The sequence below is a fragment of the Trachemys scripta genome, chromosome 20, assembly GCF_013100865.1.
Source record: "Trachemys scripta elegans isolate TJP31775 chromosome 20, CAS_Tse_1.0, whole genome shotgun sequence".
Taxonomy (NCBI): domain Eukaryota; kingdom Metazoa; phylum Chordata; order Testudines; family Emydidae; genus Trachemys; species Trachemys scripta.
In genome coordinates, this window is record NC_048317.1 from 12,475,094 (window position 1) to 12,501,925 (window position 26,832).

Here is a 26,832-nt window from a genome sequence, read left to right on the forward strand (position 1 = left end):
CTGTCACTCATGCTGCAGCGTCGGCTGCCACCTTAAGATGTAAAAAATAGATTTGTTCTGTGTTCATTTGCTTCCCCTTCCTCCGTGAAATCAACGGCCTGCTAAGCCCAGGGTTTCCAGTTTAATCTTTGGGGGGACCATTCTGTGTGACAGTTGTTTGTGTTTCTCCCTGTTCCTGTACCTGTACGCCATGTCGTCACTCGGCCCTCCCTCCCTCCCGCCCTCCTTCTCCTGGTCCATCAGATACTACTTTCGCGCCTTTTTTCTGACCAGGCGCCATAGCTAGCACTGGGATCATGGAGCCCGCTCAGATCACCGCGGCAATTATGAGCACTATGAACACCACGCGCATTGTCCTGGAGTACATGCAGAGCCAGAACATGCCAAGGCGAAACCCGGACCAGGCGAGGAGGCGATTGCAGCGCGGCGACGAGAGTGATGAGGAAATTGACATGGCCATAGACCTCTCACAAGGCACAGGCCCCAGCAATGTGGAAATCATGGTGTTACTGGGGCAGGTTGATACCGTGGAACGCCGATTCTGGGCCCGGGAAACAAGCACAGACTGGTGGGACCGCATCGTGCTGCAGGTATGGGACGATTCCCAGTGGCTGCGAAACTTTCGCATGCGTAAGGGCACTTTCATGGAACTTTGTGACTTGCTTTCCCCTGCCCTGAAACGCCAGGATACCAAGATGAGAGCAGCCCTCACAGTTGAGAAGCGAGTGGCAATAGCCCTGTGGAAGCTTGCAACGCCAGACAGCTACCGGTCAGTCGGGAATCAATTTGGAGTGGGCAAATCTACTGTGGGGGCTGCTGTGATCCAATTTGCCAGGGCAATGAAAGACCTGGTGATAGCAAGGGTAGTGACTCTGGGCAACGTGCAGTCAATAGTGGATGGTTTTGCTGAAATGGGATTCCCAAACTGTGGCGGGGCCATAGACGGAACCCATATCCCTATCTTGTCACCGGAGCACCAAGCCACCGACTACATAAACCGCAAGGGGTACTTTTCAATGCTGCTGCAAGCCCTGGTGGATCACAAGGGACGTTTCACCAACATCAACGTGGGATGGCCGGGAAAGGTACATGATGCTCGCGTCTTCAGGAACTCTGCTCTGTTTCGAAAGCTGGAGGAAGGGACTTTCTTCCCGGACCAGAAAGTGACCATTGGGGATGTTGAAATGCCTATCGTGATCCTTGGGGACCCAGCCTACCCCTTAATGCCATGGCTCATGAAGCCATACACAGGCAGCCTGGACAGGAGTCAGGACCTGTTCAACTACAGGCTGAGCAAGTGCCGAATGGTGGTGGAATGTGCATTTGGACGTTTAAAAGCGCGCTGGCGCAGCTTACTGACTCGCTCAGACCTCAGCGAAAAGAATATCCCCATTGTTATTGCTGCTTGCTGTGCGCTCCACAATATCTGTGAGAGTAAGGGGGAGACATTTATGGCGGGGTGGGAGGTTGAGGCAACTCGCCTGGCCGCTGATTACGCGCAGCCAGACACCAGGGCGGTTAGAGGAGCACAGCAGGGCGCGGTGCGCATCAGAGAAGCTTTGAAAACGAGTTTTGTGACTGGCCAGGCTACTGTGTGAAACTTCTGTTTGTTTCTCCTTGATGAACCCTCCAACCCCCCCCCCGACCCGGTTCACTCTACTTCCCTGTAAACCAACCACCCCACCCCACCCTCCCCTCCCCTCCCGCTTGCAGAGGCAATAAAGTCATTGTATTTTCACATTCATGCATTCTTTATTAGTTCCTTACAGAGGTAGGGGGATAATTGCCAAGGTAGCAGGGATGGGTGGGGGAGGAGGGATGGAAAAGGACACACTGCATTTTAAAACTTTAACTCTTATTGAAGCCCAGCCTTCTGATGCTTGGGCGATCATCTGGGGTGGAGTGACTGGGTGGACGGAGGCCCCCCCACCGTGTTCTTGGGCGTCTGGGTGACGAGGCTATGGAACTTGGGGAGGAGGGCTGTTGGTTACACAGGGGCTGTAGCGGCGGTCTCTGCTCCTGCTGCCTTTCCTGCAACTCAACCATACGCTCGAGCATATCACTTTGATGCTCCAGCAGACGGAGCATTGCCTCTTGCCGTCTGTCTGCAAGCTGACGCCACCTATCGTCTTCAGCCCGCCACCTCTCCTCTCGTTCATGTTGGACTTTTCTCATCTCCGACATTGACTGCCTCCACGCATTCTGCTGTGCTCTATCAGCGTGGGAGGACATCTGCAGCTCCGTGAACATCTCGTCCCTCGTCTTACGTTTTCTCTTTCTAATGTTCACGAGCCTCTGCGAAGGAGAAACATTTGCAGCTGGTGGAGGAGAAGGGAGAGGTGGTTAAAAAAGACACATTTTAGGGAACAATGGGTACACTCTTTCATTACAAGGTCGCATATTTCGGCTTGCAGGCAGCCATCGTAGGCCACAGTGTTTTGGCTTATTTAACCTTCTTAACATGCGGGAAAGGTTGCAAACAGCAGCGCATTTCCCATCTCAAGGATGAATTGGGTTGTCCATTTAAAATGGGGTTTCAATGTAAAAGGAGGGGGCTGCAGTTTCCCGGTTAACATGCGGCACAAACACAAGTAAACCACCCCCCCCACACACACACACACACACGATTCTCTGGGATGATCACTTCACCCCTCCCCTCCACCGCATGGTTAACAGCGGGGAACATTTCTGTTCAGAAGAGCAGGAACGGGCGCCTCTGAATGTCCCCTTAATAAAATCACCCCATTTCAACCAGGTGACCGTGAATGATATCACTCTCCTGAGGATAACAAAGAGAGACAAGGAATGGATATTGTCTGCATGCCAGCAAACACCGGGACCATACGCTGCCATGCTTTGTTATGCAATGATTCCAGACTACGTGCTACTGGCCTGGCGTGGTAAAGTGTCCTACCATGGCGGACGGGATAAGGCAGCCCTCCCCAGAAACCTTTTGCAAAGGCTTTGGGAGTACATAAAGGAGAGCTTTCTGGAGATGTCCCTGGAGGATTTCCGCTCCATCCCCATACACGTTAACAGACTTTTCCAGTAGATGTACTGGCCGCGATTGCCAGGGCAAATTAATCATTAAACACGCTTGCTTTTAAACCATGTGTAATGTTTACAAATATTTACAAAGGTACACTCACCAGAGGTCTCCTGTGTGCCCTGAGGGTCTTGGGTGAGTTCGGAGGTTACTGGTTCCAGGTCCAGGGTAACAAACAGATCCTGGCTGTTGGGGAAACCGGTTTCTCCGCTTCCTTGCTGCTGTGAGCTACCTACAGTACCTCCATCGTCATCTTCCTCGTTCCCCGAACCGTCTTCCCTGTGTGTTTCTCCAGTGAGAGAGTCATAGCACACGGTTGGGGTAGTGGTGGCTGCACCCCCTAGGATCGCATGCAGCTCCGCGTAGTAGCGGCAAGTTTGCGGCTCTGCCCCGGACCTTCCGTTTGCTTCTCTGGCTTTGTGGTAGGCTTGCCTTAGCTCCTTAATTTTCACGCGGCACTGCTGTGTGTCCCTGTTATGGCCTCGGTCCTTCATGGCCTTGGAGATCTTTTCTAATACTTTTCCATTTCTTTTACTGCTACGGAGTTCAGCTATCACTGCTTCATCTCCCCATATGGCGAGCAGATCTCGTACCTCCCGTTCGGTCCATGCTGGAGCTCTTTTGCGATCCTGGGAGGACTCCATGACGGTTACCTGTGCTGATGAGCTCTGCGTGGTCACCTGTGCTCTCCACGCTGGGCAAACAGGAAATGAAATTCAAACCTTCGCGGGTCTTTTCCTGTCTACCTGGTCAGTGCATCTGAGTTGAGAGCGCTGTCCAGAGCGGTCACAATGAAGCACTGTGGGATAGCTCCCGGAGGCCAATAACATCGAATTCCGTCCACACTACCCCAATTCCGACCCGCAAAGGCCGGTTTTATCGCTAATCCCCTCGTCGGAGGTGGTGTAAAGAAACCGGTTTAAAGGGCCCTTTAAGTCGAAAGAAAGGGCCTCGTTGTGTGGACGTGTCCAGGCTTAATTCGGTTTAACGCTGCTAAAGTCGACCTAAACCCGTAGTGTAGACCAGGCCTTGGGCAGTAGGAGGGAAAATATACAGAAGGAACAGAGGGAACAAAGGGAGAGGCAGTGCAATTATACAAAAGTAAGAGCAGAGCAGCTGTGGTTGTAAAGGAGGGAGGCCTAGACTAATGGACAAGTGCAAGTTGAGCATAAAGGTATAATTTATACATGACATATTGTGTGTCTATATAGCCTGTAGAACAGTTTACAATCAATTGAGATGAAAGGCATTATATTAATACAAGGAATTAATACTGTGACTTGGAATACATGAGAAGTTCTAGTGACCCAGTCCCTGGAACACATTCATTCACAAATACAAGGCCTGTTGGCCGTGATATCTTAATTATGGGGGGGTGGCTTGCATTTCCCCTGTCTGATAGTGTTCCATCCATGCTAGTTTCATTTAATGAATAATGTTAAAACAAAGGATTTTTTTGTCCATTGAATATTGAAATTGCTAATCTGTAAACTGAGACTTCTACCTTTTGTTAAGTCATTAAAACAAAAATGGCATAAATAGGGCAACATTAATCTTGTATAGTGATGTCAGTTACTTTTGGCTTTTGTGATGGCTTTTGTCCTGATCTAGTTTCTCAATTCAGTCTTGAAGGTCAGTTCCATTGGTTAAGTACAGACAGATTTGATACTAATATTGAGTGTTACAGAGGTAGAAATAGCAGAAAATGTCTCAGACAAACAAAATGGAAGTTCAAGTGACCAGCCATTCTGAAGATGGTTGTGATTGAAGTTGGTCCAGAAAAGTGTTAAACTTTTTTCATTCTCTCTCATAAAGACAAGTATTGAATACACACAACCATCAGCATGTAACTTACTTCTCCTGATTTTGTTTCTTTAAAGAAATAAAGCATAGTGAAGGTAAGATTTGTGCATGCTTCTTCCACATAGCTGTCTATGCATCTCCTCGGTGCTGCAGCACCATGATTGTGGGCCTGATTTCAATAGAAACGATCTTAAATTGTGGGGTGGCTTTCTGAAGTGGGCAGATGAAATAAGTTAAGAACCTGAATGAGACTATAGAAATCGTTTTGCTTGTGATAATAAGTGAGAATTTAAACCCAGGACTCCAGAGGTGAGAGGCATTTCTAGGACCTTGGAGACTTTGGTCCAAGTGGTGGGCCAAGGGCCAGATCCAGTCTGTAGGATGATTCTGTCTGTCCCCCATGAATAATTTTCAGTTGCATGTGCTCCTTGTGGTGGCTGTAAGGCTGCAGCCAGAGTCTCCTCCTTGAGTCAGGAGGTACCCGCTTTCAGATGTCTGCTGTGAGCATATCTGTGTGTTGTGGTGTGTGGTTTGTGGATTTGAAACTTAGCACGTTTAAACGTGCTGCAACAATAATCAGGGTGCAAGTAATCGCAATGGCTGCAGTAAGAAAAGAAAAGTAGATGTAGAGAATAGAACATGTCAAACTAAGTGGTTAGCATCACCTATGGAGGAAACAGCACAGAGGCTCAGAAAATGTATCGGCTTCCTTGAGGAGCGGAATGCAGAGTATAGGGATTTGCCCCTTTGTTTACAAGCTTGGTGGCTGAGTGTGGATGAGTGCCTTCTATGCTTTTCTTCGCTTAGAAAGGAGAGCCTTGCATTTCTGAAAGAAGAGAAAATAAGCAACATCACCCAGTTTCAAGAGCAGCTGGATGACCAAGCACTTCTCTGCTCACTGGCCTTCCTAACAGATATAACCGCTTATCTCAGTGTACTCACTCAGTCTCTAGCTGCAAGGTAGAGATCAGAGTATTTCTACTCTTATGGATCATGTCAGTGCATTCCGCAGAAAACCTGGACTCTTCAGTGTGCCCCTTCAGAAGAATATCACCCATTTTCCATCATGCAAGGAAATCGCAACTGGGATGGCTGATGTTCTTTTGCAGCTTCTTGGAAATTTTATGTTAGATATCTTAGCCGAGTTCATTGCCGATTTTGAAAGTTCTCAGTTATAAAACACATGAAGTCAAAATATCACAACAAATTGGAGAACAACACCCTGGGCTACTATCCCTGACTTGCCTCTATGAAGACTGATGTCCACATTTGGACTCTAGTGCAAGGAAAACCTTTTCTTCAGGGATCTTACTAAGAGGTGAGTTATTCTCAATTTAATTTGATATTATTTCTTAAGCCCATTTATGTCTTAATGGCTAAATCATCCTAAAAATGATCTGATTCTATAATCTAGAATTCTGTTTCTGAATGTGGCCCATGGAGATGCCCCAAATCTAGCATCTGGCCTACAGTATTGAAAAGGTTGGACCATATGTTATCTGCTTACCTAGTCTTATCACTGACCTTACAGACTTCATACTGGAACTCAGCTGTGGTGACCTAATGATCCATTACCATATTAGGGTAGGAGTTGGATATAGTGGTTCAAAGGCAAGAGTGAACGCAAATACCCCCTCCTAGTAATAGTATAATAGCTGCACAGACAGGCAGAAGGTATCAGCATAATTATTTGGTTCAGGAGCAGACTTGGGGTTAATAAAGTGCTTGCCATGTATTCGTTCTCCCAGGGGATCAAAGGGACTCCCGACAGCTGAGCTATTCAAATGAAGAGGCGAGAGCCATCTCCCAGCGAGAAGTGCACTACTAAAATGAGGCAGCCAAAAATGGGGCCAGATAAAAAGTAATCTCTGCTCCCTACCGCTTGTCAGAACCTGAAGAATATACTTTGGGGAAATAGCTTTTTTTTAAAAAAAAAAAGCAGTGAAATCCCTAAAACTGTAATTTTCTCCACAGCTGGTAATTGTGTTTAAACAGTGAAAACACACGCAGACTGAATTAGTACTTTCCCTGTTGTTTTAGTTAGCTAGTCCTCTTGAAAAAGTCATGCCACAAATGGGACACCTTTAAGAACTGCTTAAATGGTGGTAGTGTGAAGGTTTGTCTTACTACATCGTATTTAAGTGCTTGGTGGAAAGCCGGCTCATGAAGGTTCTGTCACTTCTTCTATTGTAGAAGATCAGTGACTGGTCATATGCAAATACTGATCTCTGGGAAGTGAACAGCAGTTTTTCACTCAAGATGGCTTTGAATCAAATGAGTTTACAAATATGTTGCATCATCTGCGTCAGCTGTTTGTTGATATAATTAAGGACTGAAAACTCCACCACATATCCCTGTTCATAAAGATTAAAAAGGGAAACTGCCTTGTTTCACTGCCTGATGCAAAAAATGTGGTCCCATAGTTGGTGAAGCAGGCGATGGTACTCTTTCATACAGTGGTGGCTCTTTCATATGTTTCTGTGGTGATGGGTGCTGTAGAAAAACTGAAAAGGTTCATAGGGAAGAGCAGGACTTAATTAACATTAATATTTTAATTTTGTATAATTGGCTGTTTAACAAAGAAGACTGTCTTCACTTAATCATTTTCTTTTCATCCTAATTTGGAGTCCCCTGCAAACTGGCTTCCACATCCTGCTCAAATTGTCGTTTTTTGGAGTGGTTTCATTCCAATCTTTCCCTCTTCTTGGTGGAAAGGAGGAATTCTTATTCAGTGCCAAACTAGATTTCTTTGGTACTTTCTCAGTTTTCTAGACCACTTCCAGTAGTATACAGAAGTTTAGATTGCACATCCTCTAGGTACTGTAGTAGCCATTGCGCATATGCTGCAGACTTTTTTCTCCTTTCTGATCTGTCTTACTTACGGTCTTCAGTTTTATAGTCACCTTTGCAATTAAAGTAAGGAAAAACATCAGAAGTGGATTCATTGCTGTGCTAGTGCTAGTACTGTCGGGGCTCATCAGAGGTAGTTTCCACTTTTCTGATTTCTAGGCCGGGGGTTTTCAGGACAAATTATTTGGTGGCCTCAGAGTGCAGGCATCAACTCTTGCTTGTGGCTGCTTTCACTCTCTTTTTCCTAAAATACTTAATTAGCTTTAGGAAAAACAAATAAATTCGCACAGGTACACATACAAATCATTGTAATTTATTTATTGCTACCTAGTAAGTCTGTTTTGAAAAGTGATATTAACAAACATACAAGTATCACTTTTCACAGCAGACTTGCGCAGCCCCGGCAAGCCTGGGAACAAATTAAACCCTGGATGGGGGATGCAGTGGAGCCCATAGGGGAGGGGTGATCGGGGGTGGGGCTGGAACCTGGAGCTCTGCAGACAGTGGACAGAGCCCGGGGATGCTGAAGCTGCACAGATGGAGCTTGGGGCCTGCTGCCATGCAGCCGGAGCCCAGGGCTGGAGCCTGGAGCCCTGCAGCCGGAGCCTGCCGCCCTGCCGGCTCAAGGCTTAAGCCCAAAGCCTGAGCCCCGCTGCCCCTGGGAAGGTGGGCAATTCACTGGCTGCCAGCTCCTCCAGTGTTGTGCCCCTGACGTCTCCAGAGGGGGGCAGGGCCCAAACCCTGCTGGTGGCCCCAGAAACTGACACCGAGACGGTGCATCCAGGAACATCAGGGATGGGGAGAGGCCGCTGCTCCCCCCAGATCATAGCCCAGGAGGCTGTGGCCTCAAGAGAAGCGCCTGGTGGTGAAGTAATGCTGCTCTAGGCAATGAGGCACAGTACAGGCACCATATAGCACATTTTAAAAGACAGAAACTCTTACGGTTTACAAAGTGGAGATAAGGGTTTTGACGGCATTGTGTGTAATACACATCTTTAAGATGATTGCTTTTGGGAACAGATTGTTCTTCTTTCCTTCAGTTTTCTCTGTGCTACTGCAGTAACACACATGGTGCTGAACATTGGAAGGGAAGGGAAATTAAAGGTGGCAGAACATTAAGACAGAGTGGTGGTAGTAATTTGAGAAATGTCTAAGGAAAATATAAGGGGAAAGAATTTTCTCTTGAGAATAAGATGTAGATGTCTGTTTTTGTGAAGCATAATAGTGATTTCGCCATATCCTTTTGAGTCCTTAATATGTATTTGTAAAGTTGAATCACTTTAAATTTCCCACTAGACAACATGCTACTACATGACTGTATCGGATATGTGCTTTGTCCTCTTCTTGGGCTGTTAGAAGTTGTCTTGCTATGTAGCAGTCGTTCTTGTCGTCTTAAGATGGAGTTGACTGTCTTCAGTAGGATCCTTTTCCAGGCCCAATGTAGGGTGGTCACTTTTAATATGAGTGCTTTGAGAATGAATGCATGACCCATCACTTCTTCATTTCAAACTTTTGAAAACCTGAACTCCTTTTTTTCCTTAAACCTTTTCTCTTTTCTTCTTTTCTCAATCTTTGATGACTTCATTATCTTTCCTTTTGCCCAACTCACAACCTTGGGGTCCCTACTTTTCCTTCTCTCCTCACATATCTTGCCATGCCCTGCTCGCTTCAGTATCTGCTTCTATTTCTCTCTTTCCAATAGCAAAATCTCAGTATACTTTTTTCTGAGCTTCCTCCTAGATTGTGGTAAACTTCTGTCTCACCATCCAGCTCTTGCCTCTTCATCTAGTAACATAATGCAAATTTCTTCTTTGCTTCTTGTGTTGATATCCGTTATCCCATACTCCATTTCCCTCCCCTGGTTCCCAGTCTTCTACTTCATAAAGTTCTGTAACTCACCTACATCTTTGTCCTCATTGTCTGTTTCACCCCTGTTAATGTTTTACCCTATGCTGTGTGCATCTGCCTTGCTGAACCGTTCTTCCATTCACATTTCTGTGGGAATTTTGTCCTCCACACTGCTACATGTGTTTGGAAGAACCAAAAGTGATAGAGAAATACTTTCATACACAACACATCATTTGGCTTTGGAACTCATTGCCAGAGGATGTACTTGAGGCCAAGAATTTAGCACGATTCAAAGAGGGACTAGACATTTTATGAGGGCAATAAGAGTTCTAGCATTGTCATAGTTAATACTAATAAAATAGTATTGGAAGGAGGAGAGAACCTCATGTTTCAGAGTTTGTCAGTATCTTATAATGAGACTTTCATGCAGGGTAGGCAACTCCATAGCTACCTATAGTAGGCTTTCTTACACTTTTTCTGTGAAATATCTGAAATATCTGACCACTGCGGGAGGTAGGCCCTTGGACTAAGTTGACCATAGGTTTGATCTAGTATGGTAGATTCTGTGTTTCTAAAGTGCTATGTACACTATGGTATTGTAGCAAGAATAATGACGAGATGGGGATTCTTGAGGCTCTAACTCTTCTCTTCTCCTTTGCTTGCTCCACCATGGTTGTAAAGAACGAATTAGCCACTAATGTTTTGTTTTGATGTAATTAATTCATAACTATTCTATACTTCCTTCCTTCTCTCCCTGCCTCTCTCCCACTCCTCCCTCCCCAACCCCCCAAAATAAAGAACTGATGTCTTTGAACAACATTTTAAATTATTTGAAAGACTGTGATCCACGCATCACTGCCTTGGAAACATGTCATGTTATAACCTGGCACAAGGGAGAACTAAAATACATTATACTGAACTGTCCTCTCTTTTTAAAATGTCAAACAATGGAAAGGAGGAGAACCTTCAGTTTCTTTTTGTTCTACACTGAACATCCTTTCTTATCTTGGTAATTAGGTCTTGTATAGTCTAAGGTCACTGATATTCCTTGTAATAGTATTAAAAAGTGACTAGCTTACAGAAAGCTTGTTGACAAAACTTGTAACTAGACTCTGGAATTCTGAGGGTTTCCCCCTCACTCTCCCCCGCGCTCTTTACCAGCTGGTGACGGAAGGTCAAAAAACAAAACTACTTTTACAAGGGAAGAGATCTTGGAATCAGTTCAGAGCTACATCAGTATTTAGTTATCTGCTGAAATATATATATTTTTTTGAGTGGACAGCAATTTTGAGATGTTTAGTAATCAATTTAAGGCCTGATCCTGCAAACCCTATTCCCTAATTGAAGTCCATAGGAGTACTTGTGTGAGCAAGGGATTGTGGGATTTGGTCTGTGTGACTTAAGAAATAGAGTTGTGCTCAATTTCCATTTAAAGAGACACTGTTTGGTAGTATAAACCCAAAACTTTGGATTGTGTGGTTTTATTTGTGTTTTTGTTTTTGCTTTTAAAGAGTCTTTTAAAGAGTCTTAATCCTTTTGAGTATTATTTACAATGAAGGTAAGCAATTTGTTTTTGAAAAATGATTTCAAACCTGACGTCCCTTTAATGCAATTTGTCTTGGGGTGGGGGAGAGAAGCTGCGGGGGTTGAATAACAAAAACCACACAGTGCACCCAAACCTCGTTGCCGTACAGTTGCTTCTGTAAGCATTTAAATACAATGTGATGAGTGCATAGAGGAGAGGCAGAATCAGTCTGAGGGCAGGTCTACACTACCCACCTGAATCGGCGGGTAGAAATCGATCTCTCAGGGATTGAATTATCGCGTCTCGTCGGGACGCGACAATTGATCCCTGAATCGACGCTTCTACTCCACCAGCGGAGGTAGGAGTAAGCGCCGTCGACGGGGGAGCCGCAGAAGTCGATTTGCCGCCGTCCTCACAGCGGGGTAAGTCAGCTCCGATACGTCGAATTCAGCTACACTATTCGCGTAGCTGAATTTGCGTATCTTAAATCGATCCCCCCTCCTCCCCCCAGTGAGGACGTAGCCTCATTTCAATGCATGAGCTAGCCATGGCCAGGCATGCTTAATGCAGCCATTTGGAATCTGCTACAGAAAAGCAGTAGCCAACTAAAGCCTTTGAAATCTTTTAGTCTCAAACATCTTTCATACTCTAATGATACGTATGCGTGTGTTTGTGTGTACACATGCTATTATTTAGCAGGCTGCTCTTTATCAGAAGAGTACATAGGTCCCTTTTGGATCCTAATTATAGCCTTGGCTTGGAAACAACCGAAGGGAAAATAACAAAAGCAAAAACCATTTCACTAAGTGCCTGAAAAACTGTGAAGGCAGGAGACCAAGCTCTGTTGCTATACCTCCAGCATAAATGAGGCGTAGTGTGAGTAAACACATCTGTGCACAGGAAAAAAATCTTCTGTGAAGTGTTGATGGTAAATCTATTCCAGTTCACCCAGCTGAAGTATACTGCCTCTGTCTCTGAGCAGAAGAAACTATTCTGTTAGAAACTATATAGTACTGATAGAGTGAGAGTTTTGAATGTAACTTGCTGAGTCGGTGTCTCGTTTTCAGTTTGTGTTAAAGACATAAGTGGAATGACTCTTATAAAGTAAAAGCACTATTGACTCTGACCTGTGGATAATGCCAATCAGAAAAATTAGTTTTTGACTCACTGTAGTTGTCATCCAATATGGTTAACTCATGAGCCTTCACTTGCATTCAAATTTGCATTGTTTAATATAAGGGACCTTATACATCCTACTGTATCTGAAGCTAAAATTCTATTGATTAGGTTCTAGTGGTGGCCAATGGAATGCTGTTCTGTTACCATGGCCCCTTGCTGAGACTGTACTCTTATCTGATCAGATTTTGGTGTTTTCTTTGTTTTGTGCCTACTCGTTTGCCTTGCTGTTCTTAACTTTGACGCAGACTTGTGAAAGGAGCAGGAAATCATCGCTGTCTGTAAACTGCAGGTTGCTAACACTAATGTCTGGTCAACGTGTTACGTTGACCTATTTGTCTACACTCAAAGTTGACTCCAGCTGATTTAAGAGCCCTGTTATGGAGACGCAGTAAAATCACCTCCCCAAATGGTGTTGAGCCATGGTTGACCTACTGAGATCAATGCAGTGTGAGTGTGAAACTGCGTGACCTTTGTCGAACCAGTAGTCCTTCAGCAGATGTCCCACAACGTCCCATGCCCTGTGACCATGATTGCTCTGGTAATTATTGTAAATGTCACTGCCCATGGATCACAGAGACTGGAAAGCCCCTTTGCCCTCCTGTCCTCATTGAAAACATCCCACATGTTTTTGAAATGCCTTTCTGATTGCCCAGCTTTGCGAGCACAATTACGAGTTCTCCCTTGTGTACAACTGACCAACCAACCATGCTGTCTCTACACACTAGACATGCTTCTGCTTGGAGTCGGCATTAGGAATTGGGTCTCCTTGGCCTGTTATGAAAAGTCTGTGTGAGCACAGCTGTGGACCATCCATAGAAACATGGACATATGTGAAAAGGAGTAGGGAAGATATCTGCAGTGAGATTCTGAGAGCCAGTGCTGCACTGGACTGCGAACAAAGGCCCTGGAGGGCCAACATGTCAGACAGCTTGGAGACGGACAGAGCGGAGAGGAGACAGTCTCAGCAGGAAACAAAGCAGGAGATGCACCAGAGGACAATGGGTCATCTTAGGCAGCAAACCCAAATGCTGCAGACCCTGGTTGACCTATTGGTCAAAAATCCTAGACTTCCCACCCTTTGCAGTCCTGAGAGAACTCCATGGTAGCAGTTCCCTGCACTCCGCAGCATGCCACATGGCATCATTGGCCTCATCCTTACCCCCATCACTCCATGATATGGGACAGCAAGGAAAACCACACCTTCACATACCCGGACCTGTGTGAACCACAGTTAATGTACTTGCAGCTAGAAGCGACAATATTTGTGCACTGAAATGGACAGAAATGTTTGTTGCCTTTCAGATTTTAAAGTTCTGTTTTGTTAATTTATTATGTTAGTTTATATTGCATTGCCTGTTCTCTTGCACAGTGTTTTTCTGCACTGTTTTTGACACAAATTTCTATTTTTTGAAAATGAAGAATTTTATTAGTTCACAACCCATCATGCAGAATGCTTAGTGATATTCAAAGCACCCAGTACATGTAAACGTACAGCACCACAGAAGTAATAGGATAAGGAGACGCCCAGTCCTGTACATAAATGTACAGCAAGCGTTGCATAATTCATAGCTTCAGTAAAATGCAGTCAGTTATAAATGTACAGCAAGCACAACATGGTTCCTACCAGCACCCAAAGCCAGGATCAGTCTAGCACGGAACGATACTGTGGCTGACCATTAAAGTGCTCTTTCAAAGCCCAATTCAACAGCATAACTCCACATTGAGCTCTTATAATGACCCGTGTGTGTCTCGCTGTTTGAACTCAGCAGGCAGCTGCTCCACCTCCACCCTGGTGGCAATTTTTCCCCCCTTGCCTCATCGATATTATGCGCACACACCATGCAGCTATAACCATTGGGATGTTTTTCTCATTGAGATCCAGTCTAGTGAGAAACCACCACCAGCATCCCTTCAGTCTACCAAAAGCACACTCAACTGTCATTCTGCACGGCTGAGCTGTAGTTGAACCTTTCCTTGGTGCTGTTACGGTGGTTAGTGTATAGCTTTATGAGCAAGGGGTAGGCTGGGTCCCCTTGAATCACTGTTGGCATTGAAGTATTGTCAATGGGTAATCTGGTTTGGAAAGAGTGCCCCTGCGTGCAACTTTCCGGACAGTCCTGTGTTCTTAAAGTTGCAAGTATCATGCATTTTCCCTCACCAGCCCATGTTGATATTGGTAAAGCATCCCTGATGATCCATCAGTGTTTGCATAACCATAGAAAAATAGCCTTTTCTATTGATGTACTCTGTGGCAACGTGGGCTGGTGCCAAACTAGGGATATGCTAGCTGTCCATTGCGCCCCTGCTGCAAATCCATCCACTATGAACTGCATGTTGCTGAGTCACAGTCCTGTGTATCAGGAGATGATTAATGGGCCTACATGCTTGCGTGTCAACAGCCCCCATTGTGGATTTTTTCAACTCCCAAATGCTTTTCCATTGACTGGTAGCAATCTGGTATTAAAAGCATCTGGAGTGTGATCACCACACACTTCTCCCCTGTCAACAGAGCTCTCATTCTGCTGTCCCTGCAAAGAAAGGTAGGGGTGAGCTTGGACCGTAGATCCAGAAATGTGGCCTTTCGCATCCGAGAGTTCTGCAACCACTGCTTATCGTACCAAACCTGCGTTACAGAACGATCCCATCAGTCAGCGCTCTTTTCTCTGGTCCAGAAGTGGGGTTCCACGGTCTTCAACTGCTCTGTGAATGCCACCAACAGCCTTGAATTGTTTTTCGCCATGTCCCTCAGCAAACTGTCCTCCGAGAAATAGTTACCTCCATTATTGTGGTATTTCATCTGGATCTCTAAATACAAGAGGATCATGCATCCTGTATTTACAGTGTTCATGAGAACAGCACAGCTCTTCAGTCTCCATGCTCCTGTTAGTGATACTGGTGGACACCGAAAATCCTGTGTGGGTTTGTGGGATTAAAAAAACGTGAAAATTATGGGCTATAGATGGCATTATGCAGTGGAGAAAGTTACATATTGGGAACGTGACCTCAAGATCCCACAGATCCCTGTGCTTACTCATTTCTACCCCCACCACATGTGAAAATGTCCCAAAAGACATTGCATAGATTGTGGCATGTGACACCCTGGGATACCTACTGGGGTGTTCCACATTTTGCTTAGACACAGGCACTCCTGGTGAGTACATGCTATCCCCATCCAAGCAGCCAAGTATGCACGTACAAGAGTGATGTACTAACTTCGGTGGCTGCATGCTGACTTAACTTGTCACCCAAAGTTTGTAGTGTAGACATGGCCTTAGAGTCATATTTTTGGAGTGGCAGCTCTTCTAACAGTTTCTACCTTCCTCAGTACAGTTTGATGCGTCATCAGTTCAAAGTTGATCAAGACAGGGCTCGAGGCAAGCTGCCAGCTATGGAGTTGTGCCCGTTGCTGCTTTTACTGTTTTGGTAGTATTGGTGCTATTGATTCAGAAGTGAACTTTAACAGCTATATCATACAGATTTCTTTATATTAGATCTTGCAGTTTTGTTCTGATGTCGGTGATGAATGGCAATAAAGAAAAAGTCTAGCCATAAGGATTACATTCTGTAATGTAGTAAAAAAGAGAAACAGCTGCTTGCATGGGAAGACTTTTTTTTTTTTTTTTTTTTAAAGCATATTTTAAGTTAAGGAAATACTTGTATCTGTGTACCTGTGCTGTGTTTAAAAGGATCGTAAAGCTTTGGGTCTCTACTGTTACCAATGGGCTTGGAAAAGATAATTGTGTAAGTCTGAGTGAACTCATTCCATAAGTAACTTAAAAGAATAGTTTTTATGGACTCTGCTTGTCCTCGCATTGGGCCTAAATCATTTCAATTTTGAATAAGTTTCCTTGGCACATTGTGAAGTTGTAGGCATTTCTAGCTGTATTACTGGGGAGCAGATATAAGTGAAATGTAAACCTTCTGGAGGCTCTAGTCCTTGTCAGTTAGCAAGATCTTTAAACTGCCGCATATCACAAACTTTTTTTTTAAAAATCTTGGCTATTTTCAAGAAAGGATTTTCTGGGACACTTCAAAGAGGAACTTTATCTGAGTTCTTGCACACCATTAACTTGTAATAAATTTTATCCCTCTATTAATGTCAGATCCTTTTATAAATCCAGTCCTCAGTTTGACACAAATGATCTGCTGAAAGCAGATGGTAAGCTACTGTTTTGCGCCCTCATTTAAATAGAAAAGCTGTACCGTGGTAGGAGGATGAAGGAGGGGTATAGTGCTGCTGATATACAGTAGATTACTGGGAGTGGTCCGGTGAGAATTAAATCCAGGCAATTACAGTGTACCATCTGTGTTGTAACACTGGGAGGCTTATTTTTTCCTCTGTTACTGAGGCAAAATTTTCAGATGTTTTGGTGAATGTATCTTATTTCTTCCGGTAATAGGACCTCACCATTTGGTTAAAGGGACACTGTCAGTCTGTTGAAGACCCAAAGCCTAACAGCTTGTAAAGGACCCAAATAACATTTAAATAATAACCTGCAAGGGATTTATCTTCCTAATTTGGGGAGCTCTAAGCAGGTTTAGTATGTTTTAAATAGACAACACACACATCAGATATTTCTATCAAGGACAAACGGAATAAATATAAAATCTGTACTGTGCTCTTCATGTCACCAGAAGCTTTAGAACAGTGGTGGGCAAGCTGCAGCCCATCAGGGTAATCTGCTGGCGGGCCACAAGACGGTTTGTTTACATTGACCGTCCACAGGCACGGCCGCCCGCAGCACCCAGTGGCCGTAGTTCGCTGTTCCTGGCCAATGAGAGCTGCGGGAAGCAGTGGCCAGCATTCCATTGTAATGGAATTTCTAGCATTTTTATTGAGGTTTGCATTAGGATTCTCTCTAAACTTTTTCAACAAATTTGTTGTCTTTTCTTAACATCTAAGAACCTTTTGAGAAATATACCTGGAGGGTACTTGTTTGATTGTTAATCTTCAGTAACACTTCAGTAGCTCTCTTCTGAAAATTTATCTATTATTGTTACAAGTACCAAAGATTGCTATAAGTAGAAGATGCATTAGAGAGAATTCCTTTTCAGTTTGTTTACTTTGTGCACTTGACGGTACTTTTCATATAGTCATTTTTCCCTAATGGTTTGGGCGGACCTTTCACAAACCAAGACCGGGGTGGGGGGAGGGAAAGAATTATTTTACTAAGAGAAACAGGAAAATGTAATTGTAAAATTGATAGGGGGGACTCAGATGCAGCATAGTACCTGAAACTACCTTTTAATTTGCTCTTTAAAAATGGACAAGATTTAAAGTTTGTGTCCTTTAATTGAAATCTCCCTTTGTCGTTTCTTATTGCAGCAGCAGCATTCATGTTGCATTTTGTCTTTCAGTAAGGCCATATGTTGGTTTATTAGGTAACTAGATCAACAGCAGCTCATTGTAATGTGTATGACTTTATAAAATAAACTTTTTGTTATATTGTGTGTTTAGGCATTAGGATCTACTACACCATTAAATACTGTTAGATATTATAAGAATTTAAGGCTTCTTAACTAAAAAAAAAAAAAAAGCTAATTGTTTTCTTTTAAAAGAACAAAGCCTTGATGTTTAAATGGTATTTTTCATAACTTTATGCTGAAATGATCAGGGGATTTGCTTTCTGCATTGAAGGCGATAAGTTAGTGACTTAACCTTGTTCGAATAATAAATGTGCTTGCTTCTGAGTAAGCATTGATTAATGGACAGTGAAGCACTTTAATGATATTAAGACCCACTGTGCTAGCTATATATCCCCCTACTAGTCTTTCTCTGAGCCATCGGGATGAATGAGCCCAGCTATATTTGCTTTTGGCGGGACATCTTTATTATACTTTAATACGTTTTAATCACTTATGCTAGTCAAGATCTTTTGAAGACAACTATACAGTGATAACTTAGTGTTCTCAATGTAAGGCTTGAAATGTCTAGACTCCTTGGAACCAAGAGAGCCAACAGAATCAATTCAGTCCTTCCAGATTTTCCAGTTAGATACATTCTGAATTACCTACACTCAATTGTGGTATGTTGGAAGACGTGGAAGTCGGCAGGACTCCAGAATCCAAAGTCCTGTCTGATCTGCTGTTTGAATTGGGTGTTTGCGCTAGTGTCGTTCACTAACAATTCCCTTTTCCTACTTGTGTGCAGCTTGTAAGTGAAATCATTTCTCTCTTGTCAGATATTTGTTGGAGTTTCTTGATGCATAGAATTAAATTGGTCATTGTTATTGAAAACTTATTACTAAAATAATTCAGATGGTGTTAGAAACATGAAAATTTACTACCTTAAAAAGTTTACGGCGTAAATAATGCAAATAACCATATTTTAGTCATTAAAGTAGCACTTATGTAAATGAGGGCAGAACTGATGCTGAAATCTAGAACACCAAGTGTATTTTTTAGAACAGCACTAACTTCCTATTTTTAGAACCAATAAAACAGAATAACCAATTAGTTTATTCAAACCATGAATGTTGGAAACAGAAAATAGGATGGAAAGTCTTCCAATTACTTACTAAATTTTAATTTTAATTTTTTTAGTTTTTTGTTAGAAAAACCAGAGACTGTCCCTTGCTGAAAAAAGGATGTCTAGAAAGATGTAACTATATTATGTTAGCCTCGCGGATCAGAGGAGGATGCCCTCCATGTGAACAATTTAGGGCATGGTTTGAGTTTCAGGGGAGGTAACAAGTGGACTGGTAGTTTGAAGGTGAGGAGGTCCTTTAAGGAGGTGGTGGGGATTCACTGGATCGCTAACAGCAGTCTCTTTTAGGAGTTAGAGTATTTCAAGCTCAGTTTTAAAGTTCTATTTTCTCTTATATTAAAAAACACTTTATTGTAGCTTCTGAAATATTTGTCATTGGCATAATACTGACATTGTGTGTACCTGGGCCTGAAATCATCAGTTCTGTGAAATTCTATCTACTACAGAATGCTGCATGGCTCCTCAGCGATACAGGCTATCATGAGCACATGAAACCTGTCCTCTGCTTTCTGTGCTGACCTCTCATAGACTATGGAGGCAAGTTCAGAGCGTTGGTCCTTATTTTCAAGGTGCTCAATGTCCTGGATCCAGCATACATGAAAGATAAGCTTTGGGATGCTGACCACCGTGCTCAACTCTGCTCCTCAGTCACAATTGATCTTTCTACTGTAAGGGTAAAGCTTGTCAGTGCAGGAGGCAGCGCTTTCTGGAGGACTGATCCGAGGCTGTGGAATAGACACCTACAGGGGCTAAGGACCATAACAAATCTTAGGCCTTCCATTCCAACTGGAAGGCATGCTTTGTTGATTTTAACTTCTAACAAACACACAGCAGCATACCTTTTAATAAATAATCTAAACAACCAACCAGCCTACCAAAACAAAATGCTACACTGTACACACATTTCTCCCCTGGGGAGAGGATGAGAGCAGATGCTAACCACATGTCACAGACGTTAGTCATGTTGCTTAATGCGCTACTGGAAGGTGCTCTGAGGTTATGGTGAGAAGAACGGGATAACAACTTGAATAGAATAGAATGTAACTTTAAAATTGAATTGTTAAAAATAACTCTCATCTCTAGAACTGCATGAGCCAAAACCTCATCTATACAGCAGGTGTCTGTGTGTCCCAGAAGTTATGAATAATAAGCTGACATCTAAATGATCTGCAGGATCTGAGAGAGACTGTTTGGGGGTGGAGGAGATAGGAATGAAAACTTTGTCTGCATTTCAAAATGTCTTCTTTTTTTTTTTTTTTTTAATATATACATCTCCAAATCAGGGAAGTATGGGAGTATCTTACTAATAGTGTGTTCCCTAAGTGTTTAACAAAATAGCTGTGTGTAAAAAAACAAAACAAAACTGTTGCTCTTTCTGTGAGCTGTGCTATGAAGGTTCCACTGGAAAACAAAATACTATTTAGAAATGCCTCCTTATAATGAAAGATTTAAGACGTGTATTTTAAATAATATATGTTCAATCTTCTTAATTTTGTTCCATCTTACAAGGCAGGGCCTCGTGTTCTACGCTTTCTGTTAAAACCATAAAAATGAATTCTGAATGTAAAACTTCAGAGAGAGAATATAATTAGTGTGTCCAAGCAGAGTGACAGACAATGAGTGCATCAGGGACCTTGTAACAAAATATTTGACTGCACTTAGTGAATTGTTGTTGGTGGCTAACTGACTCTATTAAATCTTTATTGGGAAGGACAGGGAGAGGCAATAGGGTACGTGCCGATCTCCACATCCCTAGTTTTGTGAAGTACATTTGGATCAGATCACTGGGCTGTCCCTGAGAAAAGCAGCGGTAAAATGTAATTCCTGGGGGGACAAAGGAAAGACTTGGAGACATTTGCTCATCTAAAGCAAGACCCACCTTTCAGTGTTGGAAAAAAAACATAGTCTGCAACTACACAACTGCTGAAATCAACCAAGTAAACAAACTGTTGTTCTGGGTTCAGAGACTTTCATATTAGTTTTCTCAGAGAGGAAGTGTCTATTATTGGGGAGTTATCCTGTTTACTTCACTTAATAACAAAAGTTTCTCTTACAGGCCTACCATCCCTATTCTTCACTTCCAGAGCCTTGCATTTAGCTTTAGATAGGAGGGAATTTTGAATAGATGATGTTTTGATAGTGATTCTTGCCCATTTATTTTTTCTAAATGAAATCAATGGGAAGTAGCTACAAAGCACATTGTTTTGGCCGCCAGACCAAAACATAACTCCTAATTAACCCTTTCTCTCCTGAATATGGATTCATCTGTGCCGTATACTCATTCTGTATTATATAGGAGTGTCAGCAGTGCAGTTAAACACTAACTCTTCAGGGATGTACCCAGTGAGTTGGCCATTGGTGGAAGTGTGTGTTTTTGTCCAGGGTTTTGGGCAACACTGAATTGGTTCAACACTAGTTCTTGCCTGGCAACTCCTGTCATAATATCTAGTTTGTAGCTGTTAAAGTTGGACTAACAACATTAACTTTGATTTTTCTCTGCCTCTGTTAGTGTTGCTTCCAATGTGCATTCGTGGGTGGAATTTTGTATTGATTTGACAAGACTTGAAAAATTTGAAAGACAACTGTTGTTCTAGGCAGGGATCATTCCAAAACTTGTAGAGGAATAGAGACGTGACTTAGTTGGGGTCCAAGAGTACAGGGTGGGTATCTTAGGCCCGTGTGTGTTTGCTTTTCCCCTCTTTCATACATCATGCCTTGCTTGTTTTGCTGCACATAGGGCCCGCAAATTGAAACACATTGATATGTAATTTTTGCTACTTCCCCCAGCAAGCGAGTAGGAGTAGCTGATGAAGACAAGTATTGCCAGTTTTATGTTGCTGCTGCTGAGATTTCATTGTTCATTTCCCCTACCAAATCCTCTATCAAGCTACAGAATACTAGACTTATTTAAAAAAAAAAAATCCTACAAAGCATATGTATAATCTCTCCTTTTACGTATATATCAGTTACATTAAAATGTATCCTTTTGATCTACATTATTCAATACCACACTTCACATACCCTCTTGCAAGTAGGTTGTGCCAACTGGCTCTAATTGTAGAAGAAGAGGGTCCGTTGTGTTCTGTCTGGACCTGTAACAATCTTTTAAAAACACATTAATTCAACAGACCTGTAAGTTACCCTAAGATCAGCTAACTTAGCAACAACATAAATATTACAAATGAACCTCACCCTGGAATTCCCACTCGAGTGTCTCTGGCTAGCCATACCAAATCACCTTACAGGTGAGAGAAGAGAAAATGGGCTTTGTAGTGCACCCTGGAAGCTAACAAAAGTGTCTCATAGGATAAGGTGAGCAAATGAGTTCCAAACATTAGGGTGGGGGGTGGGGGGCTAGCTAACAGACAATGTCCTGTCTCTCTCATACCACTGTACCTCCACTGACAGCAAGTGTGGTAGTATTTCACAGGGACACAGTTAGGTCCCACTAGCACACACTTAACCAAAGGAAAATAACAGTAGGTTATAGCTGCGCAATATTTATTGCTGGTGTTAAAATAACCCACAGTTGACTGTCAGGTTCCAGACTTTTTGCAGGGCTGATTATTGGAAAGTTAAACATTATCCTCCTCTTTGTAAACTGAAGAAATCTGAGATATGCTAGAAGACATTTGAGTCAATAAATTGGAACTCCAATGTCATTTTCACTTTCCATAGTTTAACCACACTTTTTTTAAGGAACGGTCTTATGCTCTATTTATCCTGCTGGCTTGAGAGAACAAGGAGAATCGTGCAGATGGGAATTACTAAATTATTTGAAACAAACATTAGATATGAAAGGACATGCTTACCATGCTGTTCCAGGATGGCAGGAAGGTACAAAGGGGTCGGATCTAAGTCGTCACAAATCTCTAGTTCTGCTGTCCTTAACTCATTCTTCTATTTAAATTTCCTCTTTTGAACATATTTAAGGGGGCTTTTCAAAACCCTCACAGCAGAAGGCATTGTGCACACACAAGGTTTTCTCTATGGCTGTGCTTAGCATTGATTTATATTTTAATTGCCTAGTTAAGAATACTAAATTATGGAATAAGGAAAATTTTAAATACAGCATTAAGCTTCAGTGTAGGTAATGAGTGGTGGGAGATTTTAAGAGAGTGGGGTGGAAAGGAGAGAGAGGCAACTATTTAAGGATTCAGACTTCTTGAAATGTAATCTTGGGAAGATTTTTAAAACTAGCCTGAAATGATGGTGAAAGGTTAAATCTTGTCTAGTCTGCTGTTTGTTGGGAGCACTCCCTTGATGTAGACTTATGGGTGAGTGGGGAAAACTGTTTTGATTCCTGGAGCCTGCTGCAATGCAAAGCAAACCTCCATTGACTGGACTAGATGGCTCAGTGCAGCCATTCCCAAACTGTGTTTTCCCCCAAGCAAGCACTTTCTGGTGGTCCATGACTGCTCCTGTGTTGCTTGTTTCCAGCTACTGAATCACATTAAAGGAAGCTAAAAATACATTAAATACTTCACTTTCCCACATGAGAAATTGCCATAATCCATGGTGGTGGTATTAGATCACTGGTGGAGCAGGAGATGGTCCATCAGTGGCAAGGATAGGTATCCACAAGACACTATTAGAATATGATCCACTTCATGAAAATGTTTGAGAACACCTGACTCAGGGGATTGCAATAGGATATGGAGCCTGTCACTTATTATGGATTGTCGGTTCAAATTCATCTAAGGTGAACAGCAACAGAGTTTTTTTTCCCATGGGATGGTAGCTGACTGGTCAATGTAAAATAAGTTCAGTGGGGATTTTGGAGAGTCTCAGTCCAGCTAACAGCTGTGTTACTACAGAGGTGTTCACATAGCAGAGTCCTCCAGCACCAGTGACCACTTGATTTGCAGCCTCAGCTAAAAGGACAAAGACTGGAACTACACTCCTTTATCCAGTTCCCCGGAGATAGTCCCTTCAGGTCAGGGCTGAGATATCTTGTATTGGAGGGATGATGAGGGAAAACTTGAATTGCTGCTTGTACTTACTTGTTGGCTTGTAGTAGAGGACTTCCTCAGCCAGGGCACCTTTCATGAGCAATACGTTCTCAGAGCAAAAGAACCCACAACATACTGGTGTTTAAATAATGGTGACCTATTCGAAACAAATTTTAAAATGGGCTTTGTATAAGAGACTTGTAGTAGTTGCACTATGCTATCTCAGCTGTTTGGAACAGTAGACATGTATTGTACAGAATTGCAGTATTTTTGGGACAATCAGTATTCAGTGGTGTTTGTATCTGTGGTTGAAAACTTCAAAAACTTTGTTTTTGTTTTTAAATCTGAAGCATTTTGATTACTGTGGGAAAAAGAACATTTTACATTTTTTTCAATTTGGGAAAAGTTTTGAATGTTAAGTGTGGTAATGCCTAAATGGGTGATGTCTCGAATGTTTCTTAATTCTAAATGAGAACTTTAAATAAATGTTTCTACTTAAGTTTTGGGCTAGAAGGGATTGAAACAGACATGTTTGCCCCATGTAAACAATGGTAATTTGTTACCACAGATGCATGTGATGTAACTCTCAAAGATTAGTTCTATCCCCTTCAAAGCATGATTATTTCAGGTCCTCCTTATACTTTAAATAGATACGCTCTTCATGTGATTTCCATCTCTTTGTGTCAACAGCCAGGCTGAAGTTGAAGTAAACATGGCATCAGATTAGTAAAATGGACTCCAAAAAAACCCTGCTGTCCATTAGCGGGATAAATGCATTTGAGAAAGCCTTTGCAGTTTGAATTTGAGACTTCTTTTTGCCCATGCAGTGCAAGTATCTATTTCTAAATGCCAAATTCCTTAGGTTTCCGCAGCTTAGTTTATTAAAACCAGATTGCTTACAGGCAAAGTTGTTTAGTTGAAATAGGTATATTTTAAACTTGGCCTCAATAAGCACCATTCTGAGTACTTCTGTATAGTAATGCAATAATCAATCTAGGTTGGTAGAGGAAACGAAGGGGTTTATGTATTATCACGTCTTAAATTCAATATTTAGATTCTTTAGTCTGTTACAGGGACACTAATTTTTGGTAGGACCTGAAATTTGTTGTAGTAGTAAAACTTTTCATCTTTTGCAGAGTGTTGTTGCCTGTAGGTGGTGTATCTTTGGGAGGTTTTTCTTCCGAAACTTCCTGTTTACACCATTTTTTTTCAGTTCTGTATCTCAGGAAGCGAGATACGGCTGCCACAGAATTTTTGCATAGGATGTTACTAAGAGGCTTGTTTAGTTACATGTCTGTTTCCCCCTACTCCCTTCCCACAAAACGGCACTGGGACAAAGTTTTACTGTAGGGTGAAAAAGAAGACTCGAAAGAAGTGTAAAGCTAGAAATGCTAAGAGAAGTGCACTTTTATTTCTACAAACCTCATTATTTGCTTTTGTTTGTCTTCTGCAATTGTCACACTAGAAATATCTCGCATTGACTATTTTGATTAGGCAAGATGGCTGCAATTTTAACTGTGGTGCATTCTAAGAGCTGCGGAAAGGAAGTACTAAGGAAATGACACTTGCAGTACCAGAGTTAAGCAGAATTGTTCATGTATCTGAAACCCATTTATTAGTATAATCCTCACTGTAGAAGGTGTGTGAGTAGACATGGATGAAGAGGTCTCTCTTTTCTTGAAAAGACTACACTAAGCCAAGGCTAGTTTTACATGAGTGTGATTTGTCAGTGATAAGAGTGCTTTGTATATAAAGCTCAGTAGGGCTACAGACCAGAGAGAGCAGCTCTCAGGAAGTGGTGCTTAGAGTGCTTGCTGTTTGATTTACAATGGCTAAATGCATGTGTAAACACTGAAGAAATATTATTGTTTACTTTTTTTAAAAATCTCTGTTACAGTTTCATCATGACAACAGAGAAGAGTCTAGTGGCTGAGGCCGAGAATCCTAAGCAACAGCAGCAGCAAAAAGAGGAGGAGGGAGCTGCTGACACACAGAAGCAAGAGGCGTCTCTGGAGGAGGCTTCCCAACAGGCATCTGAGGGGCATAATCAAACGGGACAGAAACAGAAGGCATCCAACGGCGATACCCCCACACACGAAGACCAGAGCAAGAACAAAGAGCGCTGCACTTCAGAGAGTCGGGGGCTGTCACGCCTGTTTTCATCATTTCTCAAAAGACCCAAGTCTCAAGTTTCTGAAGAGGGCAAAGAAGGGGAGACTCCACAAGAGAAAGGTGAAGGAGGTCAGAAAGAGACAGATCTAGGAGCCAGTCCTGATGAAGAAATCCTACTGAAGGCCCCAATAGCAGCTCCTGAACCTGAACTCAGGACTGACCCATCTTTAGATCTTCATTCACTAAGCAGCGCAGAAACACAGGTAAACAAACAAAGTGGATTTGGATTCTCTTTGGCTTCCTAATCAGCTGGCTCTTGTAGTCAGGATTATTTGTCAGGTTAAGTAAGGAGTAGAGGTTTGTAATCCTCCTATGTTAGATTTGATCAATGAGAACCCACAAGATTCTGAAAAAACCCTTTTTGGAACTTCTAGTATTTGACAAAGCAGCCAAGAGTCCTGTGGCACCTTATAGACTAACAGACGTATAGGAGCATGAGCTTTCGTGGGTGAATAACCACTTCTTCGGATGCACCCTTGCATCCAAAGAAGTGGGTATTCACCCACGAAAGCTCATGCGCCTATACGTCTGTTAGTCTATAAGGTGCCACAGGACTCTTGGCTGCTTTTACAGATCCAGACTAACATGGCTACCCCTTTGATAGCATTTGACAGACATTATGCTACATCTGACACTTCCTGCTCTTACGTTTTTGTATTCTGCAGTGTGATCTGCTGTCTAATACTTATTCCTACTGCTTTAATCATAATAAGTTTAATCTTCAAAGCATTATATAAACACTAACAAAAACTCCTAAAACACTTAAAAAAAAAAAAAATTCCTCTGAAGCAAGGAAATTTGTCAGTCGGGATTAGAACTCAGATTACACTCTATGAAAGTTACTTTTAATGCTCATTTTTAAATATTCTGATATGTACACTATGGGTAGAAGAAAAGTCAATAGAAAACACATCATGGAAATTACAGCTGTGTTCAGCAGAAAACAAACAGCAAAACAGACTTAAGTGCA

At 42.6% G+C, this 26,832-nt stretch overlaps 1 protein-coding gene across 43 annotated transcripts in view; it reads left to right on the forward strand.

Annotated features, from left to right (window-relative positions):
- EPB41 (erythrocyte membrane protein band 4.1) overlaps positions 1-26,832 on the forward strand; it is a 163,751-nt gene that overhangs the window by 53,210 nt on the left and 83,709 nt on the right. For 41 of the 43 annotated variants that reach the window (XM_034753810.1, XM_034753811.1, XM_034753817.1 and 38 more), the window contains one exon: positions 25,588-26,065. In XM_034753810.1, coding sequence (XP_034609701.1) covers positions 25,595-26,065 — 471 coding nt within the window. In that variant the 5' untranslated portion in view covers positions 25,588-25,594. Of the gene's footprint in view, positions 1-18,345; positions 18,406-25,587; positions 26,066-26,832 lie in introns of those variants that run through there. The other 2 variants (XM_034753809.1, XM_034753824.1) reach the window with 2 other exon arrangements.